General features: G+C 41.4%; 1 protein-coding gene across 1 annotated transcript; it reads left to right on the top strand.

Annotated features, from left to right (window-relative positions):
• The first annotated feature begins 7,860 nt into the window (after positions 1-7,860).
• Positions 7,861-14,495, top strand: LOC143295422 (eukaryotic translation initiation factor 3 subunit H-B-like). The gene is made up of 6 exons (XM_076607112.1): positions 7,861-7,989; positions 10,498-10,654; positions 11,674-11,841; positions 12,078-12,327; positions 13,219-13,354; positions 14,125-14,495. The coding sequence occupies exons 1-6, from the start codon at positions 7,936-7,938 to the stop codon at positions 14,368-14,370; spliced, it is 1,011 nt and encodes a 336-aa protein (XP_076463227.1). The 5' UTR covers positions 7,861-7,935; the 3' UTR covers positions 14,371-14,495.
• The last annotated feature ends 385 nt before the right edge of the window (positions 14,496-14,880 follow it).

Raw genomic sequence — 14,880 nt, forward strand, 5'->3', positions numbered from 1 at the left:
ACCAGAGACTGACCTCATGTTCTTAAAATAGATCGAGATCTGTCGACTGACCTTGAGGGTGAGTGGACGTCCACTGCTGTACTTTTCGTTCCGCATGATCACTTGGCCAACTCATCGGGGGGAACTGAACTGCCGACTGGTTTGCCTGTGTAGTGTGGCTGAAGGCTGGGTCTTGACGTCTGTGAGACTGCAGATTAGTATCAGTATCAGTAGCTCAAGGAGACGTCACTGCGTTCGGACAAATCCATATACGCTACACCACATCTGCCTAGCAGATGCCTGACCAGCAGCGATTAGTGTGTATTTATATATTTGCGCTTGTCATGCCAACGTTCATCTTATACCGCAGAACCGGGCCAACAGCAAAGTGATAGCTGTTGGATCAGTGGTTTCTTACTTACATTGGGAAGTTATTTACAGCTTAGTCTTTTGTGAAAGACTATGACTCTCAAACTGGGAGGCAAGACTGCACTGACTCTTAGTGCTGCAGCCTTGGGGGTGGGGGAACCATCTTACTTACATTGGGAAGTTATTTACAGCTTAGTCTTTTGTGAAAGACTATGACTCTCAAACTGGGAGGCAAGACTGCACTGACTCTTAGTGCTGCAGCCTTGGGGGTGGGGGAACCATCCCAACGCCAACTGTCCTAAAACACTCTTGCCCGAGAGAGTGGGGGTGTAACTTTGGCAAAAGACTCTCCACTCTACTCAAATTCTACCCCAGACACCAGCTGCCTCCTCTGCTTTTCTGATGGTCATAGTCGGACACGACTGACTATCACACACACACACACACACACACACACACACACACACACACACACACATATATATATATATATCTGTGTATCTGTGTGTGCGTGCTATACATATATATATGTGTTATATATATATATATATATATATATATATATATATATATATATATATATATATATATATATATATATATGTATATACGTATAACACGCACACACTGACACACGTATATATATATATATATATATATATATATATATATATATATATATATATATATGTGTGTGTGTGTGTGTGTGTGTGTGTGTGTGTGTGTGTGAGCGTTTGCATCCTTGTGTGGAAGTCCGCTCAGAGATTCTCTGCTATTGGTAATCATGTAACCCAGTACCAGCTAGGCTACATGCCCGCATGTGGGGAGTAAACCCAACAATACGTTCCGCCAGTTTTGTTTTATTTCAGTTATTTGCGGCCTTATGTGTATTTTTCACTTTACAAGTTATATTTTGAGTAGGCTACTCACTTACTTGCTTATTTCCTTCATTTATTTCATGTTAATGTTTCAAACAAACATAGGGTAGCCTCACTGAGTCTCCAGCAAGGCTGGAGCGCATTTGGGTTTATACCTCAAGTCAGGTATCTGCATTTTCAAGTTAGGCAGATAATGTAGCGCAGCCTATGTGGAACAGTCTGCACACTTTGACACCTCCCTGAAATGGTTTACGTGTGTGGTTTTGAAAATATCTTACCAGTTTTACTCCTAGTTACGTTTTGGCCGCAATTTATGTAGTTAGTTCGACGTCAGATATCACAGCCGTCAGAAAGAGTTGTCCCTGGCACAATAATGAAGAAAAACTCATTTTGATAGTAAAACAAATACACTCGCAGACAGAAAAAAAAAAAAAAAAAAAAAAAAAAAAGCAGAAAAAAGTTTCGTTGCACTGTTGCAGCACACTCTCCCCTCTCCCCGAATTTCAGTTAGGTGACACGGAGAAATCAAACAAAAAGCAATACAATACAATACAATACAATACAATACGATACGATACGATACGATATAGTACAATACATGTCACATCAGACCACACACACACACACAAACACACACACACGCGCGCGCGCGTGCCGACGCAGTACCTTTGTCTATATAAAAATCCTGCAGAGTAATATTCTTAGTCTGCTTTATTAATTGATAACAATCGAATTTATGTATCAAACCAGATCCCACAAGTCTGCGCCGGTTTAGGATACTGAGTAGGTACTCACACTCTCTCTCTCTTTAAGGATTAAGAAAGATACCGGTACAAATTGAAGAACAACATGATTCTATTCGTAAAATATATGTTGGATTTATTTGACTGACCAAATATTCAAAGTTGAATGGACTGGCCAATGATCTGTCAGAATTCCTCCTCTTCCCTCTGTTCCCCCTCCCCCACCACCTTACCCACCATTCTTCTAAATTTTCTTCTTTTTTTCCCCCCCTTCGTGTTTCTCTTCTATCAGGCCGATTACTCTTGTGATAATAAATTTAATCTCATGTTAATATTGATATTAGCATTATTTTACTGTATTATGTACTATTTGTTTATTTGTTTTATTTCATTATTTCATTACTTACTGTTTATGAATGTTATTTGATACAAGTCATAATATGGTTCATCAGCCGTCATGATAAAATTGAAGTGCAACATTGTGAGCACAGTATAAGCTTTAAGCTTGTTGATGCTCTTTTGTCATTCATTGCATTGTAATCATGTGTATTGTCGAATAATTAAAGATTATTTAAACAAATTGAAGAACGAACCACTGTACGTGTGTAGGTGTGCACGCACGCTCACATGTGTAAAATGAACATGAACATGTATCGATGTCAGTGCCGATGAATACGAAGGCATGTGCATTTTTCCCCCGAAGCGCTGGCCAAGTCACAAATAGTCATGTTTCCTTGGACGTGAATATTTTTTGCCGTGTCTGACATGTCATATGAGATAACACAATCATACAACACACAGACTATTTCTTAATCAGTAACGTCTCATCAACGATGTCAACGATACAACGTGAAATGTTTTGAAGCCGTCAAAAGTAGCCACAATATAGGGTGATTCATTCTACGCTCAGTTATCAATTTTTGTCAGTATTGATTTCCAGTTTGATACCACTTACTTAATCATTATGACAAATGGGAATTCTCTGAAAGATGCTGCTGCACTCTTGTTTAGTATATGACTCTATACTCTTTATTGGCTTCAAACAGAAGAAATCTGTGTACGCATGGGATATTAAAAAATAACATCAATCATCAGCCACTCTTCACCTAAAAGTCACAGAGCGCCCAATCCCTAACCACACACACACACACACACACACACACACACACACACACACACACACACACACACACACACACACACACACAGAGTTTTATTGCTGTTGTTATTTCTTTTGTTTCTCACTTTGCCATGATAAGTCTGCGGCAGCCACCCACGTGGCCTACATTACGACGAGTGGGATTTCCCTGATACATGATGGTGGCGACAATGAGTTGGATCGATACTGAGTGACTGGACACACACAGGGGTCGGTTCAAAGTCATGCGCTCTTTGTGTTTAGCTGTGCTGTGCTGCGCTGGGCTGTGTCGTACTCTGTGTGTGTGTGTGTGTGTGTGTGTGTGTGTGTGTGTGTGTGTGTGAGAGAGAGAGAGACAGTGCGCACGTGCACGCTCACGCGTGTGTGTACGTGTGTTTGTCTGCGAAAGTGTATCAACGCATGCGCCCCCAGGTATACTATAAACGAGTGGCGATGTGTGCGTCAACGCAGAGAGAGAGAGAGAGAGAGAGAGAGAGAGAGAGAGAGAGAGAGAGAATGCAAACGGTTTTTTTTTTGTTGTTCAGGTCGACCTGAAATCTTCTTCACTCCACGATACTCTAGAATCCAATTAATATCAACACACACACACACACACACACACACACACACACACACACACACACACATACACACACACTCACACACACACACACACACACACACACACACACACACACACACACACACACAGAGGCAGACACTGAGGCAGACAGACAGATCGATTGTGTACAGCTACAATACTCCAAAACTGATGTGTGGACAAGTCATTTAACCTTGACCACAGACTGAGTTCTTCTTAGATACACTGAGATCTGTAGACTGACCGCAATGAATGACCTGCGATGGTCCCCCAGTGTCATCCGCCTTTTCTTCCTGACGCTTCAAGTCAAATATCCGCATGCCTTTTTCAGCAGTGGATTTTCATGAATTGTGTATAGCGGGGGTCAGCATAGGATGGCAGGGCCCAATCCTCTCCTTCTAACGTTATAACCATCTCCAGCAAGTCAGGCACCGCGGGCATTCACACCTGAGTGGTGTGAAGAAAACTCAAAGTAAAGTATCTTTGCCTATGACGCAACAACTAAGTTGAAGCGGGGCCTTGAATCCTGATCACTGGTGAACACTGGATACGAAGTCCAACGACTGACCGATTCGGCCACGGCTCCCCCTACCTGGTACGTACACTTTTGAAGCTTACAGGGACTGGCTGTTACAGCTCTGTCTGCCTGTCTGTCTGTCTGTCCATCTTCTTCTTTTTCTCCCTCAACTCTGTGAAGAGTCGATCACAGAAGAATAGTTCATCAGATTCCTCCAGGTCTGTCAAAGCCCGAGTCTGTAAAATTCAATGGTTTCCCTGTCCTTTCTGCAATTTTGTCAGTCCATCGTTTTTTACTTTTTTATTTTTGTCTTTTTATTTTATCTCTGTATCTCTTTATGATGGAGCCTGTCTTGGGCAAATCAACTGTGGCAAAGCCCAACCCTCGCAAAATCGATTTTCTTGTCGGGTTTACTCCCCACATGTAATTGGTAGTACTGGGTTACATGGTTATAAGTAACAGAGAAGAACATCTGGCCTGGCTGATGCCCATTCTCTCTCTATTCTTTATTCAAGTGGCATAAAAGGCCGTCAGCAGGAATCCCCACTGCTTTCTGCCTATCTACTGCTGTTTTAGCTATAGGTTCCTCTAGTTATAGCTGTTCTCTTCCAGTCTCCCCCACCCCCTTTTTTCGTTTTGTTTTTGGTCTGAATGTCAGCTGCCGTCCGTCACACTTCGGTGTCCTGACCTACTTCATTAGTTACTGTCCGCCAAAGATTTGATCTCTGGTTCTGGGTTCTGTGACAAAAATGGAGTGTTTTACAGGATATAGTTGTCAGCCATACGCCTAACCTCAGTCAGTCTACACCCCCAAAGGCTGGTTGATAGTCTGTCCTGTGTGAAAACAGTCCCTGGTTCGAATCTCGGTGGCGCCTGGAGGGTAAAGGGTGGAGATTTTTCCGATCTCCCTGGTCAACATATATGCAGACCTGCCAGTGCCTGAACCCCCATCGTGTGTATACGCACGCAGAAGATCAAATACGCACGTTAAAGATCATGTAATCCATGTCAACGTTTGGCGGGTTATGGAAACAAGAACATACACAGCCGGCATGTACACCCCCGAAAACGGAGTATGGCGGGGTCAAATAAACAAAACGGTCATACATGTAAATTGTTAAATGTTACATGTTTGTCTGAGTGTGTATTTGTGCGTGCCTGAAATCTGATTGAATGACACAGGAAACGAATGATGAGCGCCCAACAGCAGCCGTCAGTCGTCTCTACCCTGTCACAATGATCCCGTGTTCGCAAAGCGCTTAGAGGTTGGTCTCAGGACCGAGGATAGGCGCTATATAAGTTTTCATATCAATCAATCAGACTGAAAAAGAACAACTCTCCGGGTACAAAATCGTTTCACGTGAGCTAGGTCACAGTGTTGACGGTCGAACAACCAGATTAAAAGGAATACAAAAATTGTGCATAAGATTTATTCAGGTTATGACTTTCTACGACAATGACACGAGTCCTGAGTTACGACTGAGGTGACTGATTTCTTGAATAGAGAACACGTATCAGAAAGTCTTCTTTTATTTTAGCACAGTGATTGTACCATTGTGCATATTTATAATTGATTATGATTGATATTGGCTACAATACTACTTATGAAGTTAAATGTGAACAGTACAATGCATGTAACTTGAACGACTGAACAGATAATATGATAGTGATAATTGTAATAACTGGACATTTATCAGCACTTTCCTCATTGCACAAAGCGCTTTACAATCCACACACGCACGTATACGAAACACAATCAGTCTTCAACTCACAATCATGCACAATAAACATATATATGCGCATACAAACTAGGTACAATACAAACATACATACATACATACATTAGTATAAAAGTATATTGCCCATTGTCATACAAGGAAATAAGCAATATACTAGAAAGAGATTTTTTATATGTGCTTGAATTCAAGTCTAAAACCTCGTCAGTTGACTCTCTCAGACTTTGGTCCGATTCGCAGACCAGTTTTGAGTTTAGCTCTCAGACTATTATCAAATTCATTATGGACCAAGTATTGTTCTAATGCCAAGTGCATATGCTTTAGTAACCTGACAATTAAACATATAATTTTTGACTGTAGCTTGATGAAGCCTTATGTACACGAAAGTGTGCCTTCAAAAGTGACTGAGAACGTTGATGTTTTTGACTTTTTGCATTCATTATCAGTTGCTTCGCTTGTCAGTTTAACGACTTCTCTTTTACGAAGTCCTTTAAGTAATTTCCTGTAATTGTATTTAGATTATTATTTTTTTTCAAATTTCACCCTCATTTCACCCTCATTTGCCCAGTTTCACCCAACCCTCCATTCATTCACATCTCCCACCCCTTCTAATCGATAATACTCAAATGTATTCATAAATACTTTAATAAAATGTCTTCAATCACCGATATGTGTGACGGGACATTAAACAAAATTCCTCCTCCTCCACATACATCCATCCATCAATCCATCCATCCATACATTCGACGCACACACAATACAGCGTTAATGAAATATACCTACACAATCAACAACTGAACTACTTTCATGTATGAGAGAGGGTCTAGAGGAAATGCTGCTGGAAGAGGAAAGTCTTGAGGTTAGATTTAAAGGAAGCCAGTGAGGGGCTGCGACGGACGTAGTGAGGCAAAGAGTTCCATATTTGAACAGCAGATGATGAAAAAGCTCGACCACCCCCTGCTGTTCTCTTTTGTATTTTGGGACGCGGAAGGTTCTATCATCGGCAGCACTGAGAGCGAAGAGGACGGGAGGGTACATAGGTCTGAAAGATGTCAGAGAGGTATCGGCCCGGGGATGCAGTTCCAGATATGACATGGCAACAGAGACAGGCGGCTTTGTATTTGATTCTTTGCGGCTCTGCGGGTAGTAACCAGTGCAACTCTTTTAAAAGGGGTGACCAGTGTGCGGATCTTTTTGCTTTATAAATCAGTTCGGCGGTGGAGTTTTCTACCTGTTGTAGTGGTCTGAGGAGCGTTTGCGGACAACCGATGAGAAGAGAGTTGCAATAGTCTAATCTATAGAGAGTATTCAGGTATATCCATGAAATAACTAGTGCCGTGGTGTTTTGGTTGTGTCAAGTGTGAGGTAGTGGCGGGCGTATGGAGCTGATTCGTCTGAGGTCAAAACAGGCTGCTTGACAGGTTTTGCTGATTTGATACTGCATGGAAATATCTTTATCGAGTCACGGACATGATCAGAGAATGAGATAGAATAGTCTCCGGCCGATCCGAACAGACTGAGTCCAAAGGGAAGTCAGTGGCATCAGTCTACTGACGGAGGAAGAAGTCTGGGGGCTTCAGTCTTATCATCGTTTAGTTTCAGTTTGTTTTTGTCATCCACTTTTTCACTTCTGTGACTCAATCTTGGAGAGTTTGAATGAGATGTTCATAATTTGTAATCAGAATGTTTAAGTCAAGTATCATCAGCATACATTTCATCGCGGACGGATATCTATGGCTACAATGCATGTATTCACAAGTTTACAAAAAACCTGAGCTTCAGAGAAAGAAAGACCAGGTTAGATACAAAAAATGCCCATACACGATTAATGTGGGACGCAGAATACTATTAGGATCCCAGTTCACAAAATCACTTGATCACTCTTATAAGTTTTTAGGGAAAATTCCACCTTTAAGATTCATATTTTCGGTAAAAAGACGTCTCTGCCGGCCTGTCATTCTTGTTTCAATCAAAATGGCGTCGCGGAGGCACGATTCACATGTGCAGTTTGTCCAGATTGATGGTCTGGTAAGCATGAGATATATATTTGATTTTCGTTCTGTTTCTCAGTAAGATAGGGGACCTATGTATAACTGCGACATATGAGATACTATACCTAAAATTGTTATAATTATAGCAACATTTCCACCTTTATCATGGTCTCGCACCATACAGATCAGTACTGGCTGGTGTAGAAACTTGACATAATTAATGACTATCTGTAATTTTAATGTGTCATATCTTATTACTTGAAAAAGAATCAATTGTCAAACAAGATTTATGTACGCGCCAGTCATGTTCACAGATCAGTACAGTTATTTCCTCTTTCCATTTTCTTCATTTTCATTCTATTCCTACAGGGCTACGGCTACTGCCACTTCTTCCTTGGATAACAAGTTTACTAAAACTGAAGTCCACTGACTTTGCCAGTTTGTACCAGTATATTATTAAAGTGCTGTGAATATAGAATCTATTAATATTATGTACTGATGTTGGTAATGGACAAAATGGAAGAGGTGTCAATACTGTCATTGATTCATAATTTCTTTGTATAATGAATCAGTGATTACTGATGCTAGTATAGTATAGTATTGCATAGTATAGTATAGTATAGTATAGTATAGTATTTAATTACACATACTTAACTGTGACCCAACTAGTGCAGACTCTAGTATAGTATAGTATTTCAGCTTAAACTTAGGCCGCAATGCCTTTTGCTGATCTTTTGATCAGAGCAAAGTTACTGAACTGTGGAGCTAATTCTAAACGATCTTTTGACTGTATCTAAATTCTCTAAATGAGTCTAAGTTTCAGCCGAGTCTGTAACCGAGTGGTGGGTGGCAGCGGGCACGACTTGGGTAGTTCGGAGCAGATGGCGAAGGTCTCAGCAGAACATGTGGTCTTTGAAGACATGGTCTGTCATATTTTTGAAGCTGTTGAGTGTTTTTGCGTTTACCACATTGTAAATATTAATATACTTATATAGCCTACACAAGTTATACTGTTAGACTGCTGGAGAGTTTTGTGCTTACATGACTGGCGCATCACATGATCTGTGCTCTCAAAGTTGATTGACTCTTCTGCGTTCATGTGCTGCAACTCCAGCATTCACTTGTATGTACACGAGTGGGCTTTAACTTGTATGACCATTTTTACCCTGCCATGTAGGTAGCCATACTCCACTTTCGGGGGTGTGCATGCTGGGTATGTTCTTGTGTCCATAACCCACCGAATGCTGACATGGATTACAGGATCTTAAATGTGCATATTTGATCTTCTGCTTGCGTATGGTACACACACACAAAGGGGGTTCAGGCACTAGTAGGTCTGCACATATGTTGACCTACAGATTGAAAGTCCAACACTCTAACCACCCGTCTGTTGACTCCAAAAATGTGAGCAACAAAGGTGATTGAGACAGAGCATGTGAAACAGCAGGCTTCATTTTTTTGACTGTTTGCTTCATGGATGTTTTAAAAAATTTTATTATGCATATGATGGCACCTCAGTGTAAAGAGTTAGTAGCAATGGAGGTTATCATTTGAAGAAACGGAGGACAGCACATGTTTGCTGCTTTTGTCTACGAAGTAGGTGGGGGTTGATCCTCAGCTGATATGAAGCTTGGTGCTTTGCTTAGATCCCGATGAAAATGTCATTGACAACATCGGTAATTGTTACATACGATGATTTTGGTGGGAATTCGTTGGTAAATAAAAATAAAAATAGGGATAGTTCTTTGGTAATTTTGGTGGGAGATTGGCAAGTATAAGAGTCAGGAGGAGGTGTTGAGGGTCACATGACCAGTCTGTGGATCAAGAGTTTGATTCCTGGTTGGACTTTTCTGTACGTGGTTATCAGCCATTAGTGAAAAGTTCATGCAGGACAGCAGCAAAAAACCCCTCAAGAATGAAGAAAGGTCCGCATAGACTTTCATTGACCAAGAATTGACCTTTAATTATTCTGGACCTATGTCGAGCTGTTTGCCGCACATTGATCAAGGATTGATGCCCAGCACCGGCCTTTTGTCTAAGTTGATTGCCTTTGGCATTGCTTGCGATTTTGAGTAAATTAATGTTCAATGCGCATACACAAGATCCAGGGTTTCAGAAATTTGAGCTGCTCACTACAGTGGGGAATGTGACTCCACAGCGAAGCACCACACTTCTTTTTGGTCTGCAAGCGTAGAAGTGCATTTTTCTCAATGGTATTGCCAGGGACAACCCTTTGCTGCCTCAGGTTCTTTTCTCTGGGCCAAGTGCATGCTGCACATGGGATCTTGGTTTATCATCTGATCCCAAAGACTAGCATGCAGACCAACACTCAAGATCTAGCATGGGAGTAGGGGATGGGTGTGTGTAAAAAGCCCAGTCAGTATGGGATTCGATCCCATGGTCTGTTGTTTGTAGTGGGATGCATTACCACTTAGCCACTGCTCCACTTATACATGGAATATACTTGCAGGTGGCGTTGAAGACTATCAAGTAATGATATTCATTATTATGGGTCCATGACGATGATGTATATGTATATGTGCAGGTTGCGCTGAAGATCATCAAGCACAGTCAGGAGGAGGGGGCAGGTGGCACGGACCTGGTGCAGGGCATGCTGCTGGGGCTGGTGGTGGACAACCGCCTGGAGATCACCAACTGCTTCCCCTTTCCCCGCCACTCCGAGGAGGATGACTTTGATGAAGGTCAGGTTTTGAGCATTTCATGTACGACCTTCATCCCCTGAAATGGCCACTTTGGGGCCAGCTGGGCTATGAGCAACATTGTTCGATTTTAAAGAACCAACCGAGTTATGCATGCATGTTAGAATTGGGTGTTAAAGAGCTTTGATTTGTTTCTGCACAAGATATAGCACTATGAAAATACTTTTATTATTATTATTGACCAGTAGAAAGTGATCTTAGGAAAATGGTATAGCAGAGAACATTTGAAAATAGTACTTTAAATGGTTTAGTAATCATTTTGGTGTTGTTTTTTTGTCAAGCAGTTGAGTTTCCTCGGCATAATGGTTCAAATGTTGCTGAGTAAGAGCACTTTTGATTAAATGTTTGGGTGTGCTGCAGGTTTTTTTTCCCCAAGCATTTGCAAGTTTCCTTAATGGTTCAAATAATGCCACTCAATAAAAGCTGTCATGATTAAATTTTGGGGTGACATGCATAGACCAGTCACAGGACACATGGTCATCCGTTTGCATTCTGATCCTCTCTTTGCCTAATTACATTTTTGTGAATGTGATTCATGTACTGTAACTATTTTATTAATGAATGATGTGGTTTAAGAATGAGTTTACGTCAAGCTGTCACATTTTGACAAAACAGGACCATTTATTTAAAAAAAAGCATTCAAATTCAATTTGTTTCTTTGGTCATTATGTGAGTGTGTGTGTGTGTGTGTGTGTGTGTGTGTGTGTGTGTGTGTGTGTGTTACTGTGTGTGTTTATATGTATCTGTGTGTGTATATCAGTCAGGTTAAAGAAAAACATTCAGATATGAAAATATAACATTTTAAGACACAAGCGAAATAGAAAAATTAATGAATAGCTTGTCAGCTGTGTGCAGAAAATTAAAAGAAGTGACAAATAAAAAATAACTGGTACATTTTTCTATGATTATTATGTACATATCAATATCAGGTAAAAGAAAAAAAAACAACAGCAACATTCAGACAAGAAAATTTAACTTGTTTGCTTGTTGATTGTGTGCAGTGCATTACCAGATGGAGATGATGCGCAACCTGCGCCATGTGAACATCGACCATTTGCACGTGGGCTGGTATCAGTCCACTTACTTTGGCTCCTTCATCAACCGCCCTCTACTGGAGTCCCAGTTTGCCTACCAGCACTCTATAGAAGAGTCTGTTGTGCTCATTTATGGTCAGTTCCCCTTCTTTGTCGTTTATTTGTGAGAAATTCTGAAGTGGTGCCTTATTATCTGTTGTGTTTAATACATATTGAAAGGTTAGTTAACAAAGATTATGTTTGGAAGGGCTGTGAATTCACTTGGTGACTGAAAAAGAATCCATGGTGACATAAACGTTGTTGTTTGGCATGTATGGATTTGTCCAAACATAGCGATGCCTTCTTGAGAAACTTAACTGAAACTGTTGCAGACCCACTGAAGACCACCCAGGGCTTTTTGTCACTGAAGGCCTATCGTTTGACCCCTGCCATGATGAAGTTCTACAAGGAAGGGGACTTCACCCCGGACGCCATCGGCGAGCATCGCATCAGCTTTGAGAACATGTTTGAGGAGATCCCCGTGGTGCTGAAGAACTCCCATCTGGTCAATGTGCTTCTGTGTGAGCTCGCAGAGACCACCAAGCGCGACCACAAATTCAACTTCCTGGACTTGGGCACCAGGTAAACACTGGCTGGGCGACTTTTGATCATTTTTACATGTAATAATTGTATCACAGTTTGTCACAACAGATTTCGTTGTGAAATTTGGGCTGCTCTCCCATGGAAGAGTGCATCGCCACAGTGCAGCACCATCCTTTTCTCTTTTTTTTCCTGCCTGCAAGTGTATTTTTCTTTAACATGCTATAAACATGCCACAGATAGGACCTCACTATATTGTCTTATGCAAATGACTAGCGTCCAGACCTCCACTCAAGGTCTAGTGGAGAGGGAGAAAATACTGGTGAGTGTGAGATTCGAACCTGTGCACTCAGATTCTCTCACTTCCCTGCTGGAGGCATTACACATGGCTACCACTCCATTAATGTTTGTTCCTGATATAAAATTCTCGAAGTTTCCATCCTCAAAAAATCTCTTGACTGCTGAACCTTGTTGGAATCAGATCAGTGAATTTGAAAGGCAGTTTCTACTTTTTGTGTTCTTTTTAAGTGATATAATTGATTTTTCTGAATAAAACTAAAAATGATGTATTATCAAGAAGAAGATGTCCAAATCATCAGTAATTAACTATCTCCTGACCTGTGTAAGCTCTGTATTATCTCAGTGAGGCAACAGCCCTTTACTGATGAGCATACACACCACTGGTAGCAGTCAAGGGGTTGTTGAACATTGTTGATGGAAGCATATGCTTAAAGTCTTTCAGCTCCATGCAATTTCAGACACAAAGGCATGCAGTGAGATTGTCAGTTCATTAACCTTTTGTATTGCCAGTCCTTAGCTCAGGAATTTCATACTGAGAGCCTCACAAGAAAAGTGTGTGTGTTGTATATTCAGTATTATAGTGTGTGTGTGTTAATCACTGTGTTTATATATTTATATATACATTGTTTTTAGTGCTGTTCTGGAGAAGAACCTGCGTCAGTTGATGGAGTGTGTGGATGACGTTGCCATGGATACCAACAAGTACCTGAACTTCCAGCGTCAGAACTTCCGCCAGACACAGGCCAAGCAGCAACACCTCCAGAAGAGGGTATGGGTCACAATTCACATTGTCTGGCTGCTTGGTACAGTTACAGCTAATTTACATGTGCAGGTTTCACACTAGTTTAAAAATATTAGAAAATCTGTATTAAAAAAAAAAAAAAAAATTGTGCCATCTTGAAAAAAACAAACAACAACAACAACAACAGAAAAAACCCACTGAGATTTGTAAAACTTAACAAAAGTGTGTGCCGTTTTTACTGAAAAAAAAGGACCACAGCCACCCCCCCCCCCCCCCCCCTCCACCCCATTTTTTCTGTCAGTGATTAATTGTGCCGTCTTAAAAAAAGCAAACACATCCACCTAGGTTTGTAAAATTAAATAAAGAATTGTGCACTGTACAAAAAACAAACAAAACAACAAACCTGCCCCCCAAAACCCCATTATTCCTGTCAGTGATTAATATAACATTGCATCAGAATGATCCACCAGAATTTATAATAACATTTGCTCTTGTTGAAGGAAATTGTAGGGAATATTTCTGGACCAGAAGGAAGCACTTAAACACACTTCTGTCCATTGATCTTAGTGCTGCAGCCTTGGGGGCTAGTTAGACTTTGGGCACCATCCCAATGCCTTCTGTCCTGAGGCCCACTTGGTCGAGAGAGTGGGGATAAGCTGGGCAATGCATGCTCCACTATAATCAAATTCTAACCAGATAGTTGGGACAGCAGTTGCCTCCTCTGCAGTTCTGTAGGTCATTGTGGGACATGACTATCATACATAAATTTATGAAAATGTACTGTTTGTTGTTGACAGCAACAAGAGAACCAGCAGCGTCAGGCGCGCGGAGAGCCGCCCCTGCCTGAAGAGGACATCAACAAGCTGTTCAAGCCCCTGCAGCCCCCGCCCCGCCTCGACTGTCTGCTGGTGGCCAGTCAGATCGACCAGTACTGCACTTCCATGTCAGAGTTCTGCTCCCAGAGCATTGGCAAGCTGCTCATGGCCGAGTCCCTTCAGGAGAACGCTGGCGCTACTGGTGGAGCCAGTGGCAGCAGCAGTTAAGAAAGAGTGTGGGATAGAGATGTTTTTCTGTGGTTGCCAAGCGACTGCCATGCCTTGTGGTCATCGGAATGACACCACTTCTGAGGACTGTGCAGATCTTCACAATAAAACTGACAGGACTGTCATTTGGAGTCTTTTTGTTGTTGCTGCTGGTGTTGTGTGTCTGGTACAACTGTAGCGTTTGGAAATAATGTGGTCTGGTATGCAAACAAAAAAAAGACATACAATTTACAAATCCTGCTACTACTGCCTGCAGTTTTTTCTCATTCAAACATGAAGTGTCTGATGTCACATGCATACAATTTAAGTTTGTTAGTCTTTCAGCCCAGACAGAAATGGCCTCTTTGCAGTCAGATGGGTTTCAAGCAACATGATTTGTTTAAGTCATCAGAGAAAAACAAGTCTTGTGCTTTGCAGCCCTTGAACAAAGAGGTGATTGGCTTCACTACAAGGTTCATAAGCACAGATTTACGTTAAAAAAAAAGGAAAAAAAGCACAATTAAACCATAG

This window comes from Babylonia areolata, chromosome 20 (genome assembly GCF_041734735.1).
Source record: "Babylonia areolata isolate BAREFJ2019XMU chromosome 20, ASM4173473v1, whole genome shotgun sequence".
In the NCBI taxonomy this organism is placed as follows: Eukaryota; Metazoa; Mollusca; class Gastropoda; order Neogastropoda; family Buccinidae; genus Babylonia; species Babylonia areolata.